Here is a 22,625-nt window from a genome sequence, read left to right on the forward strand (position 1 = left end):
CTGCAGCAGCCGCTCTTGAGGGCCAGGCTGGCACTAGAGAGGACCGGGGCAGGTAGGGAGACTTAGGAAGAGTCACTGGGGGCTCAAGGGCTTAGTTTCATGGCTGCCCTCCCCACCCACAGCTGACCTAGACCCTGTGGGTCAAGTCTCACTGCATAGTCCACAGCAAATCCATTGTTACCTAGGAAGACAGAGACAGAGATGAGATGCTGCCGCTCCTGAGCGGTACCCTGGGAGGATCTCTGCTCTCTCCTCTCCAGTACCATCCCCCTCCCTGAGGCTCTTTGAGGGATTCCCTTCCCCAGCAATGCCCGACCCCCTTCCCTTCCATTCTCCCAGCAGCCCCTCTCCCCCACCTTCCAAGATTCCAGTGTTCTGGCTCCTTCATGGTGAGCTGGTGGGGCTCCTATCTGGATAGCTCCAAAGCTGGGCTCTCAGCACTGTCCCCAGCAGGGCCTGGAATAAAGGCCCATTGAGCCGCAGGCCACTCCCATGACCCCAGCTGCCTCTTGTCACCACCAGCTCCACGGGGCTGCAGCGTAACTCTTCAGCAGCTAGAGAGCTGGAACCCCACCCCCTTCCTGGCACTCCCTTTCCCAAAGGGGAAGGGGCTCATCTCTAGGGGTCATGGTCCTCGCTAATTGCAGGCACTTGCTAGGGGTTACACTCAGGTCTGGGCCCCTAATGCCCACCCAGGTCCTGAAAACAAAATGCACCAGAGCTCTTGATCAATAAGAAGACAGCAGGTAAAGCCAGGTGCCCAAATCAGTAAGAGGCCCCTCCCTGGCAGTCCTCTGGCAGTCCTGATACACAAACAAACACCTTCATGTCAGGCTTCTCTCTAACCCAAGGGTTTGCAAACTTTTGGGGCCCAAGATCCTTTTACATTCTCAAAAATTTGATATCCTGCTGGCATTCCTCCCCCACAGAGAGCTTTTATTTACATGGATTATATCTAGTGATAGTTGTTGGATTCAAAATAATATTATGAAAATGATTTTGATTTCATAGACCTCCTGAAAAGGGCTGGGGGTTTCCGGGGACCCCCAGACAAGACTTTGAGAACTGCTCCTCCAGCGATCCTTCCCCTTTCTGGCATTCACTGAGACCTTGCTCCCTGTCCAGACATGGAATCCCTAGCCATCCTCCTCAGCACTGGCGGCACCTTTTCTCATGTTCCTCACTTTAGGTGGGAAAGTCAGAATTGTGTTTGCTTCCCACCGTCACTTCTAGACCTTCCTTCTGCCACCACAGCTCAGCCACCCCTATGGATTGTCACTCAATCCATATCCTAGAAGCCCTTATTCACCAGCTCCAAAATCATTCTCTCCTCTTTCACAAGGAAGTCGGTTCCTGACTCACAGTCTTCCTTACCACCCTCCCCTCTACCATCATACTAGGAGACTTCAATATATACACTGATGTTCCCAATTCCCTGATCTCTTCAACTATCATGACTTCTTCCTTCACATCTCTACCCTAGCCATATCCAGGGATGATCAGGCCTTGGATCTTACTTTCACCCACAAGTCTTCACAAAATCTGGAAATCTTCTATGTGATCCTAACCTCCCATCATTCCATCTCCCCCTCTCTGCCTCATTCCTCTGACACCTGCTCTGCTCACCATGACCTCCCTCCCCTACCTCCCTTAGTCCCTAGGTCTTCTCTCTGGCTGTTATTTCACTTTCCTTTTCCAGTCTTGATCTTGGAGCTGACTGGTTCACCTCCATACTGCCCTCTGACCTCACATCCCTCATCCTATCAGTTCCTATGAGAAAACAGGAAGTCACCCCACTGTACTGACTGGGTCTACCATAAGTCTGTTGTCTGGGTCCTTACAGCAGCAAGGCAATCCTTTAATTCTTGCTGTATTCTTTCCCTAGTCCTCTCTCCACAATGGCCGTTTCCAACTTTCTCTTCTCTCTTCCAGCTTTCTACTTCTCAGCTGAGAACCTTACCTCATAGCTTTACTGAGAAAATGGAGGCCATTTAAGCTACCTCTCCTTCCCCCTCCTCATCTTACACCACTCTGACATATTCTGTTCATTATCTTTTCCTGCATTCACTCTCTGAAGAAGTAGTTCTTCTCAGCTATAAAATTATGCATATCCTTTGGCCTAGCAACACCAATACTAGGTCTGTATCCCAAAGATATCGAAGGACAAGGAAAAGGACACACATGTGCAAAAATATCAATAGCGGCTCTTTTTGTGGTAGCAAAGAATTGGAAACTGAGGGGATGCCCATCAGTTGGGGAATGGCTAACCAAGTTATGCTATATGGTTGTGATGGAATATTATTATGCTGTAAGAAATGATGGAGATGGTTTTAGAAAAACCTGGGAAGATCTATATGAGCTGATGCAGAGTGAAGTGAGCAGAACCAAGAAAACATCATATATAGTAACAGCAATATTGTAAAGATAATCTGCTTCGAAAGACTTAGCTACTCTGATCAATACGATGATCCAGATAATGCCAAAGAACTTATGATGAAAAATGCCATCAACTTCCAGAAAGAGAACCGATGAACTCTGAATGCAGATTAAAGCATTTAAAAATTTTATTTTTTTTTGCCACATGACATGTGGAAATATTTTGTATAACTTCGGATGTATAATGGGTATCATATTTCTTCCCTTCTCAATGGGTAGGGGAGGGAAAAAAAAGAAGTAGCCCTTCTCCTTGACAAAGCAGATGCCTCTACAGACCCCTGTTCTATCCCATCTTCTTTGGCAGAGGTTCTCCCTCCCCTGCCCCCATCATGCCCTTGTCTCTCTAATCTTCAACCTCTCCCTGTCTTCTGGCAATTTCTTTGCTATCTACACACTCACCTCTCCTCTAACCTGGAAAAAACCCCAAAATCTTATTTGACCTTATTATTCCCTCAAGCTATATCTCTTCTCGCTTTCACAAAGTCCTAGAAAAAGCTGTCTACATTTGTTGTTGCTTCCTCTCCTCTCACTCATTTCTCAATCCTTTCCCACCTGGCTTCCAACCTCAACATCCAACCCAAACTTCTCTCTATAAAGTTACTGATGATCTTTCTTAATTGCAAATGGAATGGTCTTTTCTTAGTCTTCATCCTTCTTACACTTTCTGCAGCCTCTGACATACTGATAACTTTTTCCTCTCTCCTGTCTGGATTCTTGGAATACTTCCCTCTCCTCACGTGCTTCCGACCAGACTGATCACCCCTTCTCAGTCTCCTTGGCTGTATCTCCATTTACATCACACTCTTTCACTATGGATGTCGCCCAAAGCTCTGTCTTGGGCCCTTGCTTCTCTCTCTACACTTTTGCTTGGTGATCATCATGGGGTCAATGATCATCTCTAGGTGAGTGACTCCCAGATCTGTACATCCAGCCCTAGACTCTCCTGAGTTTCAGGCCCTCATCAATTGGTCCTTTTAAACATCTTGAACTGGACGTGTCATAGATGTATCAAACTCAACATGTGCAAAACCAGAGCTCATTATCTTTCCTCCCCCAATTCTCCTAATGAAGACCTCCTGCCATGGTAACATGGAACCATTAACTCTAACCTCCTCTTTGAGCCTGGCTATCCAATCAGTTCCATATCCATCTGATTGCATTACCATCTAGTCCATGTTTCTCCATCTTCTCCACAAGAACAGTGTGAGACATTTCACCCAAAGCTTTGCTAATAGCTAAATAAACTCCATAGCATTCCCTTCACCTGCTACTGGAGTAACCATGTCAGAAAAGGAAAGGAGATTGACTGACAGCCAGGATGGGGAAGGGCTTGCTGCCCATGACAGGAGGCTAGGTTGAAAGAACTGGGGGTGTTTTGCCAGGAGAAGGTTCAGAGGATACTGGAGAGCTGTCTTTAGGTGTCTGAAGGAATCCCAAGTGGAGGGGGACGAGGTAAGGAGGGGTAAGATGTTGCAAAAAGGACAGATGAGGTTGAATGTCAGGAGGAACTTTCCCCACGCTGACAGTTGTCCCAGAGCAGAAGGGGCAGGTGGTAAGTTCCGAGTCTGAGTCCCGGGAGGGCTCCTACGGAGAGGAGCCAGTATTTGTCCCGGGATTTATCGGAGGAGGCGTGGCTGTAGTTTTACCACACTGAGCCCTTAAGTGCCGGGGGTGGGGGGAGTGGGGAGGTGTGTAAGTTTAGCTGCCCGACTTTGTCTTTTGGTCTCCACAGACCCTCCACACCTCTCTCCTCATCTCCTCTCACTGGAAGGTGGCCAGGGCAGCTTTCGTCCTCTTTATTTGACACGCCCAACGAGGGTCAGTGATTTGTCCAGTTCAGGGTAGAGGTGGGGGTGGGGTGGTGTACGCGGGGCTCCTGCCTGCCTTTCACCCCCCAGGTCTGGGATCTCAAGGAGGCACAGACTGAAGACTGACCTGCAGGCAGAGGTGCTGGTCCATAGGGTCCCAGGACAGCGGCTGAGAAGGTGGGGCGGCAAGGAACCCGGAAGGAAACCAAAACCCTGAGGAAAATCCAGATGGAAAATTACCTATGTTCGCCAGCCTCAGGTGAGCTGGGGGAGGAGGCAGGGCAAGCAGCAGGTGGCCCTTCCTGTCCTGGAGTCTTCGCCTTGATTGGCTGCAGCTGATCTGCTTGCCCGCCCCCTGCTCTCCGGGCAGGACCTGGGCGGGGACATTCCCCATCTGGGCAGGGCTAGGGCCTTACTGGAAACGGTATCTGTCCAATTCAGGGCCAACCTGCCCTGGGAGGAGGGGAGGAGGAGGAGGAGGAGGAGGAAGGGGAGGAGGAATGCTTTATGTCCACCTGCTTCTCTGGTTCCCCTACAATTTCCCTGAGGCCCCCAAGGCCAATGAGCCCTCTGAATACAGCTCCCTAACTGCCTTCGTCTCATACCCTCTACCCAATCCCCACATCCACTGACCCTGTAGAGCCCTCCTGATACACTCTTGGCTGTCTAACTGCCCCTCAAACCCCACTGCCCCAGGCTAAACCACTCCTGACCCAGAAGGGACTCCCAATATAGCCCCAGGAGCTCTAACTGCCCTCAACCTCCACGCCCCACCCCAAGCTCCAGGCCCTCACACTGTCCGCTCTGCCATTCCTCTCAGGCCTTAGTGCCTGGTATCTGGACCTCCTAAGTTCCAGCATGATCCCTGAGCCCCAGATCCCCCATTGCTCCCAGTGGGGCCCTGATTCTTCTCTGGGCCCCATCCCTTCAGGCTGTTTAAAGCTGATAGTTGGGGGGCATCTAGGTCTCATGGGGAGCCCAGCCCACTGGGATAGTTTGGTCCTGCCTGCCCTGCCTGACAGATCCTGAAGGAAGAAGGGAGAATTCTGTCAAGCCCTGATAAGCCTATCTCTGCCTGGTTTCAGTCCAATTCATTTCCATTCATTGATCATTTATTAAGCCACAAACAGTCCTTACCCTCATGGAGTTTACTCTGGGATGCGCCTTGCATGCAGACAAGTCCTTAACTGATGATTTAGGTGGGAGCACCCTAGACAAAGCAGGATTCAAGGAAGCCAGGCATTCCAAGAAGCAGATTTGAGGAGGGATAGCCTGGGCCAAGGCACAGTGTTGGCAGATGAAGTGTTGTGTACGTGGAACCAGCAAGGCCAAATGAGCTGAACCGACAAGTGTGTGAGGGAGACTCCAGGGTCACAAGGCTGGAGAGGTGGGTTAGAGCCAGGTTGTGAAGATGACAGGAGTTGAGGGTTGTGGCTATGTGAGTGAATAGAAGGGGGTGGCTGGAGGAATGTGGAGGTAGAGTTGACAAGCCATGGTAGTCATTTAGAAATGTGGGGTGAAAGAATGAGGAGCCAAGAATGAGTAGGAGGTCGTGAGCCTGGGTGATTGGAAGGATGATGGTGATCTGGACAGAAATGGCAATGCTGAGCAGATGAAAGGGTTTGAGGGCAGGGAATATAACAAGTTCTGATTTGGCCACGGTAAGTTTGAAATTCGTATGGGAAATACAGATGACGATATCAGTCAGTCAGTAAGTACTTCTTAGGCACCTACTATGTGCCAGGCACTGTGCTTAACACTAGGGATACAAAGAAAGGCAAAAACACATTCCCTGGCCTCAGTTAGCTTATATTCTAATCATAACATAGATGTCCAGTAGAAAGAGTGAGCCTGGAGCTCAACGGGGAAGAGAGCTAGCTCTGGGAGTCATCGGTATAGAGATCATTGAAACTACAGGTGCTGGAGACATCACCAAGTGCGAGAGTATAGAGAGAAGAGAGGATGATCTAGGTAGAGACAGACAGACTGACCTGATAGGTGGAAGGAGAACCAGGAGTGTCATGGAAGCCAAGGGAAGAGTAGACGAGAGGAGGGCAGACAACAATATAAAAAGCTGGAGAGGTCAAACTGAATGGAGACTGAGAAATGCCATTGACTGGTGCAGTTGGGTGACCCTGAACACTTCTGTTCAGTGGTAGAGTTGGAAGCCCAATTGGAGGAATGTGAGAAACGAAGTAAGGAAATGGAAGCCAGGGTGTATTAGACAAAGCTTCCTAGGAGTGTGGCTGTAAAAAGGAAAACTTTGCCATTGACTACCAGCATGACCTTGGGCAAGCCACAACCTCTCTGACTAAAGTTTCCTCCTTTGTAAAAATGAGGGAGGTTGGATTCCATGGCCTCCACATTCCCTTCCAACTTCAAGTATTTGTTTGTGTAAACACCTGCCACTGTTCACTGGAGCAACTCCCTTGGAGACTTGGATTTTGCCCCTGCCTCTGTAGTCCCCACCTTCTTAGCTACCTAGAGCCAGAAAAGAAAGTTCTAATCACAAAAGTCCTTGGCACTGTCAACATGGCTCAACCTCAGAAACCAATATGATTTTGTGAATTGAAATGACACTGAAGAAAATATTCTAATAATTAAGCTAGCTAGCATCAATATGGTGCTTTAAGGTTGGCAGAGCACTACAACAACCCTGGGAGGTAGTTGTCATTATTATCCCAATTTTACAGATGAGGAAACTGAGGCAGGCATAGTTGAAGACTTTCCCAGAGTCACACAACTAATGTCTGAGATGGGGTTTGAACTCAGGCCTTCCTGACTCCAGGTCCGGCACTATCCATTGCACCACATACCGACCTCTATGCTGATATTATATAGCTAATATTTATGTGCCACTATAGAGTTTGTAAAGCCCTTTACATGTCTTACCTTATTTGAAGATGTGTCTCCCCTCCACACTCCAGTCAAATTAGATAGTCAATCAAGCCTTACCATCTTGTTTATCACTGTGTTCTAAGACCTTCCTGGATCTTTCCATCTGCCTTGCACCGAAACCCTCTTCCATGTGTTGTCTTCCCCTGGTAGATTGTGGGCTCCCTGAAAGCAGGCTTCTTTCTTTGAATCTTAGAGCTCTGATTCCACCCCCCCCCATTCATTCGTTTATTCATCCTATGATAAGATACAGGATAATACCTTGAGGGAGAAAGTAGGATCAAGTGAAGGTTTTTGTTTTTGAAGAATGGGGGACATCTGGGCATGTTCATAGGCATCAGGGAAGGAGTCAGGAGAGGAAGAGAGTTTGAAGATGAGAGAGAATGGTAGAGGAGGAGACAGAAGGGAATGGGATCTAGGGCAGCCCAGTTGGAGGGCCCTGGTGAGGAGAAGGAACTTGTGATGAATGGCCTTAATTTTCTCAGTGGAGGAGTTGAGGTTCTCTGATGACAGGGATGGGGGGCTAGAGGAGAGAGGAGGAAGTCTGGAGCAGCCATTGTGCAGAGGATAATTCAAAAGTCAATCATGGGAGAAGGAAAGACTTCTGGGCAGTGAGGGACCAGCTGAGATTCAGTTACCCATTTGTCATGCATCCAGTCATCAAGGTCACATGTCCTTCTCCAGGAGCATGTGGCTGGAAGTGGAGAAAGGGGAAAATGGGAGTAACTAAGGGCTGGGGCTTGGCAAGAGGATCAGGGACTGAGGGATTCAAAGGGAGTCGATAAGGTAGAGTTGAACAGGGAGGCATAAATGAAGAAAGGAATGGACAGAAGTACAGAGTGAAAAACCAAAAACCAAGAGAAATAACGAAAGATGAAAAACCCACAGGGAGTCAGAGGAATCTGAAAGCTAGGTTAGAGTGTGTGGGTGGGGTGGGGTGGGGAGGATTCTGGAGTCAGCCAGGTGCCACAGTGGCTAGACCTGAACTTGAAGTCAGGAAGACTTAAGTTTGGATCCAACCTTAGACACTTCCTAGTCTTGTGACCTCGGGCAAGGCTAGCCTTTGTTGACTTCAGTTTATCTGTTAAAAAAAATAATAGCATCTACCTCTCAGGGTTGTTTTGAGGATCAAATACAAAGTGCTTTGCAAACCTTAAAAGTTCTACATCAATGCTGTCGTTCTTGTTGCTGTTATGGTTGTTAAGTGCAAAGGGGCTGTCTGGGAGTGACTGAGAGAACTGAATCTGCCACTGCCTCCTGGATCAGGGCATGAGAGGAACATTCAGCACTGAAGAGGGTGGCCAGGGAGGCAGGGTTTTTCCTGTGAGAAGTGGCAGCAGGAGCATGGGGAGACCCTTAGACCTAGACGCTTGGGTGACGACACTGTGTCAACCCTAGCACCTTATCTGCTGGACAGCGACACCTTTCTTGCCCTTCTATCACTCTTCTCCTAGAGCCTGCCAGATGGCCCCAGCAGTGGTCCCTCCGCCTCAGCTTGTCCTATATTGTACTTATTGGTGTACGGGTTGTGTCCCCCTCTCCCAGGAGAATGGAAGCTCCTTGAGGGCAGGGATTCTTCTGTTTCATGTCTTTGTACCCCCAGAGCCTAGCCTGCACACATAGCTGATATCTGGTAAACAATGAATCATTTTGCGAAAGTTGCGAAGTGGCATATTTTAGCTGGATAGCACAAGTATCTTTCTGCCAATGAAAGCCATCCTTAAGAAGAATGGGCTGCCGAGGGAGATAGTTTTCCCTTCACTGGAGGTTTTCCAGCAGAGGCTGGATGACTGGGAAGCCAGTGAGCCCACCTCTCCCTCTCCCCGCCCCTATTTCACAATTGAAGCCCAGACAGATCCAAGTGCATTGCCCCAGGCCACATGGGCAGTCAGCGGCAGAGCAGGGATTCAAATCCATGCCCTCTGACACCAAATCCAGGGTAATTTCTACTATGCCATGGGACAACTACATCGGTTGGAGGCGATGAGGGGCTTTGGGTTTGCATGTGGTTTGGACTAGATGTCTTTGAGGGCCCTTTTGCATCTGAGATTCTGTGATTTGGGCTCTGCCTGGACTGGTGTGTGTGTCCTTGCCTCGTGAACATGCTATAGAGGCAGCACATGATCCAGGAATCAGGACACCTGAATTCCAGTGTGGCCCCATGTCATCCATCACTAGAGGAGTGACCTTGCCACAATCACCTCTCCAAGCCCAGAATCAGAGCCTGTCACAAATGGATTCTTGAGCAAACAGCCATCCAGCTTCTCTTTAAAGACCTCCAGTGACAGGGAGGTCCATTTCCGCAACTGTTCATTCCCTCCTGTGGCATCTCTAGCACTTGGGAAACCTTTCCTCATATGGAGCTGTGCTGGGCTGCCTGTCATGCCTAACTCAAAGGGTCTTCTGAGGCTCAAAGCAGACAACGACCATAAAAACCTTCCTAGCTGCTGCTGCTGAGACTTACTGCATTGGCTAGCAGAGTGGCTGTGGGCAGCACAAGAGATCAGGAGGGGCTGGCACAGTCAGGTAGTGTTGGCTAGGGTGGTAATTACCAATCAATAAGTGTTTACCATGAAGCAGGCACTGTGCTAAATACTAGGGATACAAAAAAGGGAAAAAAACCCCAGTCTCTGCCCTCAGGGAGCTCACAGTCTAGTGGGGGAAGACAATGTGCAAGCAACTATGTACATCTAAGATATAGACACGGCAAATGGGAGGTAATTTCAGGGGCAAGGTGCTAAGGGTAAGGGGACCAGAAAGAAAGGCCTCTTAAAGGTAGAACTTGGGCCAAGTCTTGTAGGAAAGCATTCCAGGTGAAGGATCTGGGATGGACTGACTCACCCTGGGAAGGAAGATGGTGGGTGCTTAGTGAGGGCTCTCAGGTTCAGGCCTGGCTCCAGCCAAGAATGTATATGAGGGATTTAGTCAGGAGAGCCTTGTGAGGGTTGTGAGAAGGGCGCCCAGGCCCAGGCTCAGCTCCATTCAAGAACAATGGTGAGGAATCCAGGATGGAGAGCCTCATTTAGGGGGCAGGGGACCTGGAGTATGAGAGAGGACTTCAGAGCTAAGTCCCACCTCCACTGGAGTATGAAGGTGGGGACCTTGAATAGAGTGGGTTGGCGTTGAAAGGACTCCAGACCTCAGACCCAACATAGGCTGGGCATCTTGGATGGAGGGTCTTATGGGGGAGTAGCTGAGGGGGACCCAGGAGGGATGAGAGGGAGAGCTGGGGCTCAGAATGTATCCAAGACTCCATGGAAAAATCATAGATGGGAGCTGAATGCAGGCTGTAGCTTCATGGGTGGGTGAGTGAGGGGGCTGGCATTATTCAATTTCAATGAACAAGAGAGGAAATTTGGGGAGACTGCTTCTATTTATCTTCTTTTCTTGTTTGCCTGAATTTACTGGTAGCAAAATGAGTGAAGTGGGGAAGCAGATGGTGCCCATCTGTACAGGGGACAAGGAGGGTGGGAAAGGTCCGGGGGCATCCCAGAGAAAGGAGAGTGACAAGCTACCAGGCCTCCTGCCTTCCTTTGGCCCCTTGCCCAATAAGCGAAACTTGGATGGCTGAGGGCAGGCACCTTTCTTTATTCCTCCCCTTGTCTTCCCCCCCAGGGCTCAGGAAACAGGGCAAGGCTGGAGCAGTGTCAGAGTCCAGGCCTGTCAGGCCTCCAGGCAGCCAGCTTGGGTGCTGCTTGGGCAGGAGGCTCAATTGCTCATGTTCTCAAGATTCCTGTCATTCTCCAAGGAGGGGAGCCTCCCCACAGGGTACAGCCCTGGAATCTGCTCCTGCTCTTGGATATGGTCTCGCAGGCGCCGGATCTCTAGCCGCTGCATTTCTATGATCCGCTCGGTTTCTTCTTCCTCATTCAGTCTCAAAATCCCAACAGCAGTGGGCTTCTCCAGGCTGGGGGCTATGAGGAGGGAAAAAGAAGGGAGAGGCCTGGCTTTGGAAGCCACTCCAGGGTCTGGTCCATGGGTCCCAGGGGGCTCCTGAGTCATATTTGGTGAAAAGGAGTCTAGATAACTCAGACCCAGAAATGGGGCCTGGGGACCTAGAACATTAGGCAGAGAAATGGGGCCTGGGGACCTAGAACATTAGGCAAAGAAATGGGGCCTGGGGATCTAGAACATGAGACACAGCTTAAAGGGCCAGGGAACTGGAACATTAGACAAAAGAATGAGACTGGAGGGGTGGGGTTGGTCTAGAGCATGAGACACAAGAATGAGACTGAGGGGGTGGTGGTCTAGAGCACAAGACACAACAATTAAATTCAGAGACCTGGAACATTAGACAAAGGACTAAGAGCAGAGGTGAGGGTGTCTAGAAATCAAGCCCAGAAATGTGGTCTGGACAACTAGAACAGCTGAAATGGGAATGAGATCAAGAGGTCTAGAATATCAAACAAAGGAATAAGTCTGGGGGTACAGAATATGAGACCCAGTGGTAACAGCTGGGGAGGCTCTGGAACATTACATTCAAGGAATAAGGGGCGTGTACACGTGCACGTGTATGTGCACGTTTGTGTGTACATGCATACGTGTGTGTGCGCGCGCGCACGTGTGCATGTGTACATGAGCATGCATGGTGTGCGTTTGCTCTCGAGCATGTATTTCCAGAAGCCAGGCACAGGAAGGAAGGCTGGGGGCTAGAATGAGCAGGGTCTTTCCTCTTTTGTTTCTGGAGATGCGAAAAGCATAATTTGGATGGAGGCCTGGGGGGTTTCCGTGGGTCCCCTGCTCAGTCTGGGCATCACCTGCTTCAGATACATCTGAGTGTCGAAGTTTCTTGGTCAGCTTCAAGGCTGACTCGAGGTCGTGCACCTGAGTGCGTGTGATCTTCAGCTCCCTTCGAAGCTCGTTAATCTCTTTGATCAAGCTCACATTTTCCTGCAGTAAAGAAGGAAGAGTGAGCTGGAGTGAGCCCTGTGCAGGAAGCGCTCACTCCCATCGAGACTGACCTACGGCTCTACCATCGGCAGCCATGGCACAGGAAGAGTGCGGCCTTTTCAGCTCCTCCAGTGGGGGGCTCCCCCCGGGCTCTGTCCAGGACAGGAGGGCTCCCCAAGGAATCAGGTGGTCTGGATAGAGGGGGCGTCTTTCTGTCCTGGATTGTTGTGGAGCTTCTGACTCTTCCCTTGGACAGGCGGGGGGAAGCCAGCAGAATTGGGAGGGCAGAAGAGAAGGGGGTTCAGCCTGGGGGACCGTGTGGAGCTTCAGGACAGGTTGGCCTATGGGCTCTTCTGGCTCCCTCCAGCTGGGCATGGGACTGGAGCAGCCAGCTGGCCAGGACTGACCATGACCACGAACGGGGCCATTCTCTCTCTCTAGGAGTTGGGCAGTTTGCATTGCAGTGTCCAGGCGGCCCCCTGGGGCCCCAGATGGGCACTGACTGTTAAGGGATTGCCAGTGTCTTCATGAATAACGGGACTTAGACTTGCGGCTGGCAGCAGTCTGTCCAGAGCTCCGGCCACTGCCAGTACCTGCATGATTCGCACGTTGTCTGAGCGGTGTAACTCATTCTCCTTCAGCACCTTCTTCTTGAGGGTGGCCAGGTTCCTTTCCAGGTGCTCTCTCTGCCGGATGTACTCCAGCTGCAGATCTGTGTCCACGCCCACGATCTCCACCTGTGGAAGGAAGGTGCACAGGCCAGGTGGGGCAGGGTGAGCTTCCAGGGCTGGGGTGGGTGGGGGGGCTCCTACTTACCATGTCGGCCTGCTGGACATACTTGTCAAAGAGAGAGCGGATCTTTTCCTTTAGCTGCCGAGGCTCCTGGATGTAGCCCACACAGTTATGAAGATCTATCTTAAACCGCTTGACCAGGGCCTCCATGTCCCGCTCCTGAAAGTAGCATCTGCTTAGCAGCTGGCCAGGGCCAGCAGAGGCCAAGGGACAGAGGCCAGGGGCCCTCCCGGGCTCCAGCCGGCTCTGAACCTGCCCTGCTCCAAAGCCTGTCAGAGTCACTACAATCCAGCATCAATTCCCGTCTATTGGTTTGGGGCCTCGGTCTCCCCACCCAGGCCAGAGTCTCTTCCACTGCTTCCCTAGCAGGTAGGCATCCAGCCTCTGCTGGCACACCTCTAGGAAAATGGAGGCACCCCCACCCCCCACCCCAGGACGGCTCTGCTGCTTAGGAGAGTTCTGCTGACATCCAAGACCCTCTCAGGGGTCTGCTCTACTGGGGCCAAGCAGAGCAGCCAGGGAGGATTTGAGGGACACTATGGAGAAGCCCAGCTGTGAGCTGAGGCAGGTCTCCCCCTCCAGGGGCATCCAATCTACCTTCTGCCGCTCCCGGCGCATCTCCTGATCCGTAGCTCGGAGCTTCTGCCACAGCTCAGTGATGTTCAGTTCCAGCTGTGTGTTCTGTTTATGGAAACGCTCAAGCTCTGACTCCATCTGCCAAATGAGAAAAAGAAAGCAGGATGTCAGTGTGGACCCAAGGAGCACAACTTTCCCATTCCCTCAGACGCTCCTCCGTTCCCTGGCACCTGTCGAAACCACCCATTTACAAATAGTGCAATTCCACGAATATTTATCAAGGGCCTACTGTGTGCCCAGGACTGTTCTAGGCATAAGAAATACAAAAATGGAAGTGAAAGTCCTCAAGAAGCCTACATAGGGAAGGGGAATGGAGAATGGACATGTATTTAGAAAAATATATACAAAGTCATTTCTGGAGGGAGGGCACTAGCAAGCGGGGTATCAGGAAAGACTTCCTGTAGGAGGTGGCACCTGAGCTAAACTTTGCAGGAGGCCAGGGGTTCCGAGAAAAGATAAAAAAGGAATGAATTCCAGGTAGCTGCGACAGTCTGGACAAAGGCTTGGAAGCTGGAGATGGGGTGCTGCCATGTGTGTGAGAGGCAGCAAGCAGGCCAGTTTGTCTGAAGTGGAGAACGTGTAAAGGGAACTTTGTGTTATCATCTAAAGCAGGAGGGAGATTCTTTTAGAAATTAGTTCTTTAAAAAAGTATTCTGACCTGCTTCTCTCCCCTCCTCCACAATGAACATTTCCATACACAGGGTAGAAAGCAGAAAGAGATTATATAGGAAGCTGTGAATCTCCATTTCATGTTTGTTTTTTAAAGACTCTCTATCTTGCCCAGGCTGGCAGCACAGGGGCTCCTCAGGGGCCTGACCTGCTCTGGCCCCCCTCAGGCAGCCTGGTGCCACCTCGATGCCAGACTTAGTGTGAACACCTGATCTGGGGAGCCCTCTGCAGCCCAGAGTGGCCCAGATCCAGAGATTCACCTGCTTCCCCCACCCTGGCAGCCGAGCTGTGCCACCATGCCCACCAGCCAAGACCCAGATGTGTAATAAATTCCACACGTTGCTTTCTCCATCCTACCCACAACTGCCAAAGTGGCTTTGCACCCCTGACTGTATCACTCCCTGCTCAATAAATTCCAGTGGCTCCATGTTATCTCTAAGATCAGATAGAAAATGCAATGTTTGACTTAATTTCCCACCTTCCCCAGTCTTCTTACACCCTACATCTCCTGGACTCTACAATCCAGTCACACCGGCCTCCTGCCTCTTCGTCCAATAAAACACTCCATTTTCCATCTCTGGGCCTCTGTACTGTCTGACTCCATACGTGGAACGCCTTCCTTGTCTCAGCCTCCTGGCTTCCTTCACGCACCTTCTCTCTGAGGTGACTTCCATTAATTTGTACATATCCCATAGCTACCAATTGTTTGCTTGTGGTCTTTCCCCCTAGAAGGTGAGCTCCTTGAGGGCAGGGACTGTGTTTTTGCCGTTCTTTGTATCTAGTACCTGACACATGGTAGATGCTTAGTAAATGCTTGTTGACTGATTTCCAAAACTGTCTGTACTTTCTTCTGAACTTCCTTTTCTCTCTCTCCCCAATTAAAAGCAGAAAAAAAAACTCTTATAATAAATATGCATAGTCAAGCCAAACAGATTCCCAGAGTAGGCAGCCACATCCAAACAGGTCTGTCTCTTTGTGCACCTTGTGCCCAGACGTGGGTAACATGCTTCATCCCAGGTTCTGTGGAATTGGAGCTGGCTCTTTGTTCATTACCTTCATCAAGTTCTGAAATTGTCTTCTGGAGCTGTTATCTCTGTTATTAACGCTTCTGGTTTCGCTCTCTTTACTTTGGGCTGAGGGGGTGACCCACATGTGAGAACCCGCCCCCCCCCCCGGGGGGGCACATTGCCAAACCAGGATCAGTTCAGAGAGCCAGGGTTAGAAAAGGAGAATGGTCTCGTGTGATGGTGTAGCTACACGGTCTTCAAGTATCGGGAGGCAGAGCTGCCTCGTGGAAGACCGGTTAGATTTGTTCTTGGCCCCAGCAGACAGAACGAGGAGCGATGGCAGCAGCGACAGCGAGGCACATGAAGACTCTATGTCTGGGAAGCTTCAGGAACGCGACAGCCTGCCCGTAGCGCGGCGTCGGCGCTCCCTGGAGGTCTTCAAACAGCGTTGACGAGCGCGGGCGGGGCAGGGAGGGCGCCTCCCCCAGGACAGGACAGGTGGGGCCACCTTCTGACATCGCTTCTCTCCTTACCTCGGCACTACAAGGAACAGAACCAAAGTGACCGAGAAGAAGCGGGCTCCCGAGGTAAGAAGGCTGGGGGAGGAGGTGAGCCCCTGCTCGGTAAGACTCCTGGCCCAGGGGAAAGACTCACTGGAGAACACAACAACTGGCCAATGTATTGACCGTCAGTGATGTTGGAGGGATTATGGAAAATGGGAGAGGAATCGTAAGACTGGGGAAGGGCACATGTTCGGAGGTTTTTAAAAGGAAAATAGGAATAACAGCCGGCATTGACTTGGCGTCAAGCCCGGAGGCAGGTGCGATTGTCGCCCCCATTCTGCAGAGAGGCTGAGACAGGTGGTGATGTGCCAGTAAGTGCCCAAGGCAGGATGTGAGCTCGGGTCTTCTGGACCCCAGGTCCAGGGCTCTCCATTCCATATCAGGGCTCCGGGCCAGCGAGCTTGACTTTGATTCCTCAGACAATTCTAGAACAGTGCATTAAAGAGATGGTTGGCTGAACAGCCAGAAAGGGAAGTGATGATACAAAGAGCCTGCCGGGCTTCACCAGGAGCGGGTCGTGCCAGGCTGGCCTCATCACCCTTTTTCACAGGACTGCCAGACTAGCAGATGAGGACAATGCGGGGGATAGAGTTCACTCAGGTTGTAACAAAGCTTCTGGTAGAGCGTCTCATAGCATTTTTGTGGAGAAGGTAGAGAGATTCGGAGTAGACGACAGCGCACTGGGGTGGGATGGTAGCGCTCCATGCGTCGTTCTGATGGGTCCAGGGACAGTGCCTGGAGTTCGGGAGTGGAGGGTTCCGGAGATCCGGGCTGCTTGAACATTTTTATCAATGGCTCTCGTTAAGGATAGGTGGTATGCTCATCACATCTGCATTTGAGACTAAGCAGGGAGAGAGAGCCAGTCAGTCACCTGGCATTTCTTAAGGGTCTACCACGTGCCAGGCACTGTGCCAAGTGTTGTGGATACAAAGAAAGACAAAAATCCAGTCTCCTTGAGGAGTTCACAGTCCGTGGGGTAGAAAAACATACAAATAAATAACTTTGTATGAACAAACGATAACCAGGATAAATTGGAAATAATCAAGGGATGACAGAGTCAGGCTGGATCTAAGAAGACAAAATTTGATAGGAATAAATGTTGTCTTCGATTTGGATACAAAAAAAATCAACCTCCCCAGTACAAGAGGGGTAAAGCACAGGGAGCCAGCAGGGGTTTAAGGAGGTCTGGGGGTAGGGGGAGTTAGTAGATGTCACACTCCAGATGAGTCAGTGGGGACGGGATCTCGCGCTGCACTGGGAAGGGCACAGACTCCAGGGCTAGGAAGGGAGGCGACAGTCCCTCTGTGTTTTGCCCTGGTCAGATCTCCTCTGGAATCTAAGTGGATTTGGAGTCAGGAAGACCTGCGTTCAAGTCTGGTTTTAGACGCTTATTACCTATGTGACCTGAATTCTGTTTGCCTCAGTTTCCTCATCTGTAAAGTAAGGCTGATAATAGTTGTTTTGAGGATCAAACGCAGTAATATTTGTAAGGTGCTCTGCAAACCCGAGAAAGCCGTATGAACGCTATTAACATAAATATGTTGGGCTTGTTCTGTTTGGCCCCAGAGGGCAGAGCCAGGACCAGCGCGGAAAGTTGCAAAGAGAATGACTGAGGCTGAGTATCAAGAACACTTCTCAACCCCAAGAGCTACCCCAGAGTGGGGGGAGAGGGCTGCCTCCCTTGGCAGTCCACAAGCAGAGCTTGATGCATGGGTCGGGGGGTCCTAGCGGGAGTCTCTTTGTGCATGGGCTGGACTCATGGTCCCCGGCTCCCCTCTGGCTCTCTCGTTCTAAACTGCCCCCTTCCAAACTGCCCCCTTCCAGGACTGGGATGGTCAGCCAAGAATGGCAGTGATGCCTCGCGGCCAGCAGAGGGCAGTGGCTGCAGGACTCTGGGCAGCGCCCCCAGGCCGGGTGTCCGCTGGGATCGGCCCCTCCAGAGTGGGGTCTGCAGCAGAGGGGAAGCCCTGCCACGGTGGGCTCCAGAGCATTCGAGCAGTCACCTTAGATTTGGGTTCGGCCCTGGGCTGCTTCACACTTCTGTGGATGCCTGGGGCACGGACAGAGACCGATGGCTCTGCTCCGGCTCATAACATCGGCAGATAGCACCAGACAGGGCGGGCTGGCTGATGCATCAGATGCCGGAGTCAGGAAGGCTCCCAAAGGATCCCGACAGGCTCAAGGGAGCGATAAATTTATAAATTCATAGTGATAAATCTAAAGTCTCATAGGAATAAAAAAGGCTTGGGAATAAAACATCGACTCCCCAAGCATAGGATGGGGGAAGTTGGGTTGGATGGCAGGTGAGAAAGATCTAGGGGTCTGAGTGGACTGAGCTCAGCCAGAGTTAGCAGCCAAAAGGGGGAATGTGAGGGAGTTTTGAAAGAGTCCTGGGGCCTCTGGAGTTTACCTTCAGTTTGGGGCACTGCCACTTGGGAAGGACACACTAGAGAGTATGCAGAGGGGGCAGAATGGGCAGTGAGAAGCTTCCTACCACTCTGGAGAAGAGAAGGCCCCCTGAAGGCCTGTAATGGAGAAGGGGGACCAGCTTCTTCTGCCTGGCCTCAGGAGGTACAACCAGGGGCTGGGAAGTTTGCAGAGAGGGTCAGATTTTGGCTCTGTGTCATGAAAAGTATCTCCATGAGGAAGGGGCTGCCTTGGAAATGGCAGGTGTCCCTCCTGGAAGGCCTTCACCCAGAGGCAACACGGCTTCTTTGGATTTCAGGTCTGGGGCTAGAGGGACCTCAGAAGCCAGAGTCTGGCCCAGGGAGTGAGGGACTTGTCCAAGGTCACTCAGGCAGTGAATGTCAGAGGAGGGAATGCTTGTGTGTCATAGGGGAGATTTTAAAACTGTCACTTGGCCATGACTTCACCCAGAGAGCTCCACAAAGCAGGCTGGTGGCCCTTGGGGCTTGTCTCCACTTCTGTGTGGAGAGGAGGAAGGCATGTGTCATACCTAGTCAGTTAGATGGCTTCCCTATTCACTGCTTAGGACTTGATGACCCCTAAAGCCCCTTCCTACAAAGGTTCTGGGATGCCCTGACTGGGAATCTTGGACAAACCCCTTCTCTGAGCCTCTGCCCGAGGAAGCCGAGACCCTGTGGAACCCTTAAAGTGCTGAGAGCTGCTGCTGTGCCTGAAGGAAACCCTCTGGACCCTCCAGACTGAATCACAGAATTCAGTGTCCCCACCCTGTTCTCCCCAGTGGCTAGGGGCTGCTGCCCTGGGTGCAGGGATGGGGTCAGAGCCCCCTGTCCCCGGGGGCCGAGGACTCTCCCTGGCCCTAGTGGAGGGAGGGGGCAGACCCAGTGCTGGGGGCGGGGATGGAGAAGGGGGCAGGGGCTGCTGACCTCTTGGATTTGCTCCTTCATGGCCTTGATTTCATTCTCCCGAGGCTCAATCTGCTTCTTCAGCTCCTTAATTTTATAGTCCAGCACAAACTTGAACTTCTCCAGCTCCTGGTTCTTCTTTTTCAGGTCATAGATTCTCCTTTCCTAAGGAGAGACACGGGGGTCACAAGGACTCACTTAAGAACTTGGGGAGATAGCAGCAGGGAGAGAATACAGTCTCCCTTCCCCTTCCCCAACTTGGGCTGGCAGGAGCCCATGAAACTGTGGGGGTTTATGGGATGGTGAGAGGAAGCCACTCTGCAGGGCAGGTGGTGTGGATGCTGAGGGGGGCCCCTCGGCAGAGCAGGTGGTGTGGATGCTGAGGGGAGCCCCTCTGCAGGACAGGTGGTGTGGATGCTAAGGGGAAGCCCCTCTGTGCAGGGCAGGTGGTATGGACACTGAGGGGAGCCCCTCTGCCTGGGGTAATAAGCCATGGGCATAATGACTGGTCCCTTGCAGAGGCCACTCCACAGGGGTTCCAGAGTCAGTCTCCCACCCCCTTTGCCCACGTGTGTCCCTGGGGCTAGGTGCAGAGTGGGGGGCAGCCCCTCTGTCACCTTGTCCTGAATTGTCTCATCTCTTTCCTGGATCTCCCGCTTCAGGCCTTGGATATCTTTCTCCAGTGCCTTGATGACCCCTTGGAGTTTCACCTGCTCCCCCTTCAGGGACTCAATGTCCGAGCTCCGCTCCTCTATCTCCTTCTGCAGGCTGCTGAACTGAGACCCCCCACAGCTGACAGTTGGTGACCTGAGCCCCTTGGCCTCCAGCCCTCCCTAGTGCCCTGTGCAGAGGGATGGCCCTGGAGCATCATGCCCATCATGGCAGAACTTTGGTAGGTGGTGGGTAAATGCCAGGAGTGTGAGGGTGTTGGTGAGAACAAGGAAGGACCAAGTCCTCAGAGGAGCCTCATTCTCTCCCATCAGGCCTGGTGATGGCAAGCTAGGGGCCTGCTGCCCCAGGACCAGCCTGGCCAAGCTTGGGGGGCTCATTGCTGAGCTGGCTGGAGCAGTAACCAAGGACCATGGATGGAGGCCTAGAGGGACCGTGACCTCCATCCCATGGATGGACTCCTGGATCCTTGCAGCACTGATGGGTCAGGTCAGTGCTGGGCACGTGGCATATGTAGATTGTTGGCAAAGTCTCACAAGCCATCTTCCAGGAAAACTTGGAAAGGTGAGGGCAGGAGGACCGGGAATGAGCCATGGCTGAAGCCCTGGCCAGACCACCTCTGGAGGCTAGTTCCCTGCTCTGGGCTCCCCCTTTCAGGAGGGACAAGCTGCAGGTGATGGGCAAAGTAAGGGGCCTGGAAATCCAGGCCGAAGGGGCACAGGTGACCTGGAGCAGAGGAGAAGGCTGCGTGTGTGCCGTGGGGTCACCTCGAGCTGAGGAACATCTTTGTTTGCCTTCGTCTGCTCGGTGCTTACACAGCACAGCCTTGGTCATGAATCAATGTTTACTGAAGGACTGGATGGAGAGCCTTGCCCAGGGTCATCCCCAGGGACAAAAAGACAGGGAAAGGGGAGCAAGGCAGGTGGGCCGTGCTCTCAGACACTTCCTCCACCCGGGGCCAGAGGCTGTTCTCGGACTCCCTCAGCGCCCCCAGTCTTCTCTCAACCCCCCTGCCCTGCCCCGGCCCCTGTCATCCCCCCGACCCTCCCTGGTCCCTCTCACTCCCCCGCCTGGCCCCTCTCATCCCCTCCTGACACCCCCCCCCCCCGCCCCTCTCATCCCCCTGGCCCCTCTCATCCCCCCCAGGCCCCTCTCATCCCCCCGGCCCCTCTCAGGCCCCCTAGTCCCCTCGCCCCTCCCCGCCCCAGCACAGAATGGGGGCCTCACCTTCTTCCGCATGATGCCGGTCTCTCCTTTGAGCCGCAGGTTGGCCTCCTTTTCATCCCGCAGCTTTTTTTCATATTTGGTTTTGATGTCCTGGATTTCGCGGTCTTCGTCTTCCTCGATCTGCTTCTTTGTCTCTTCAAACTCTCGTAGTTGCTGCCTCGCATCATCTTGAGCCTGGCTCAGGGATCACGGGGGAGGACAGAAAGGGTCAGCACCCGGGTGTGTCCAAGGGACTGGCTAAGGGCCTGTGGGCAGGGGCTCCAGCCTCGTCTTACTCCCTGGATGTGCGGGGATGGGCTCAGGGCCCGTGTGTGTGCAACTTGGGTTTTGCATGCATGATAGTACAGAGGGTATGGGACAGGAGGTCAGGCCCTTTGCTCTGTGTGCCTGAGGAATTGCCTAAGGGTCACATGAGTTCTTAAGGCTAATAGAGACCTGGTCTAAAGGCTACTGGACTCCATCTGAAGGAGAAATGGGGACCTGAGGATTTCCTGGCTCCTGCTGTGGATGCCTCCTCAGGTTCTGGGCTGGGGCCTGGACTGCTCCTGCCTCTTCCCTCAGGTTTCCCCCTCCCTGCCCTCAGTGGGGCTGCCTGAGGCCGGGGACCTGGCCCTGCTCCAGGGCCCTCGGGCACCTCTTCTAGCAGCGTCGCTTTCTCATGGAGCTTGGCCTCGTAGTACTCCGTCAGCTCCTCCAGGGCCTGGCTCTTGGTCTCCTCGTTGTCCCGGAGCTGTTTCTCATACTCCTCTTGCATCCGCTGGGACTTGAGCTGTAGCTCCTGGTACTTCTCATATTCCAGCAGCAGTTTCTGATTGTTACAGCACTCTGGAAAGAAGGGTGGCAGGCTCTGAGAGCAGTTGCCCTGGAGGCCTGGGGCTTGCTGCCAGTGGATGCCCCCTAACTGGCTTCCTCCCAAAGAATGGGCTCTGGGGGAACCCAAGGACAAGGTGGGGGGACGCTGGACCCCTGCTGGCCACATCAGCTCAACATGCACTGATTTGGCACCTGCTGTGTGCATAGCACCGTGCTCCATGCAGAAACAAGAGACAGACCTTGCCCTCCACAAGGAGAAGACACACACACAAATGACTGAGGGACACAGCAGAACACAGAAAGAAGTGTAAAGGAGAGACACAGACAAAGGGCTGGGAGGAAGCCAAGGGCTGACCAGCTATCTGCAGCTAGAAATCTGGGAGGGGACAGGGCCTGGAAAGATGAAGGCAGGGAGAACTCAGAATTCTAGGGTTGGGGGATCCTGCAGGAGGGGAAGAAGTGCACCCTCAGGTAGGGGGAGGGAGGGGGAAGAAGGCTCTGCCAGACCCCAGCAGCCTCTGAAAATACGAATCTCTGCTGCTGTATCTGAGTCAGTGACCTGGACACCACGCATCAAAGGTGCAGAGGGGAGGGAGAACAGGATGAGATAGTGAGGATGGACAGGCCTCCTGGGAGCTCAGAGACCTCCCTGCTTAGACTGGTCCAAGCATCTCCCAGGAGGGAGTCGAGCAAGAACCGTCTGGCCAGCACCTGGGAGGACTTGGCATCTCAAAGTCCCCATCAGAGCAGATGAGTCCCACTGCTTCTGCTGTCATGAAGGCTAATAGGAATCTAGAAAGCATCACCAAAGAATATCATATCTTGAGCCAGCAGTCAGGCTGTTATAACCTCAGACTCAGGCTCAGAAAGGCCCAAAGTTTCAGACCTTCT

The 22,625-nt window shown here is 52.3% G+C and overlaps 1 protein-coding gene across 1 annotated transcript in view; it reads right to left on the reverse strand.

Annotated features, from left to right (window-relative positions):
• Positions 1 to 10,704: 10,704 nt before the first annotated feature.
• Positions 10,705 to 22,625, reverse strand: part of CFAP57 (cilia and flagella associated protein 57) — a 58,904-nt gene continuing 46,983 nt past the window's right edge. The window contains exons 15-23 of the mRNA XM_036757353.1: positions 21,556 to 21,746; positions 20,922 to 21,095; positions 19,643 to 19,801; positions 19,047 to 19,190; positions 13,419 to 13,535; positions 12,846 to 12,980; positions 12,623 to 12,766; positions 11,897 to 12,029; positions 10,705 to 11,053 (exon numbers count right to left, since the gene is read on the reverse strand). Of these exons, the coding sequence (XP_036613248.1) occupies positions 10,848 to 11,053; positions 11,897 to 12,029; positions 12,623 to 12,766; positions 12,846 to 12,980; positions 13,419 to 13,535; positions 19,047 to 19,190; positions 19,643 to 19,801; positions 20,922 to 21,095; positions 21,556 to 21,746 (1,403 nt within the window). The 3' untranslated portion in view covers positions 10,705 to 10,847. The remainder of the gene's footprint in view (positions 11,054 to 11,896; positions 12,030 to 12,622; positions 12,767 to 12,845; positions 12,981 to 13,418; positions 13,536 to 19,046; positions 19,191 to 19,642; positions 19,802 to 20,921; positions 21,096 to 21,555; positions 21,747 to 22,625) is intronic.

This window comes from Trichosurus vulpecula, chromosome 4 (genome assembly GCF_011100635.1).
Source record: "Trichosurus vulpecula isolate mTriVul1 chromosome 4, mTriVul1.pri, whole genome shotgun sequence".
NCBI classification, from domain to species: Eukaryota; Metazoa; Chordata; class Mammalia; order Diprotodontia; family Phalangeridae; genus Trichosurus; species Trichosurus vulpecula.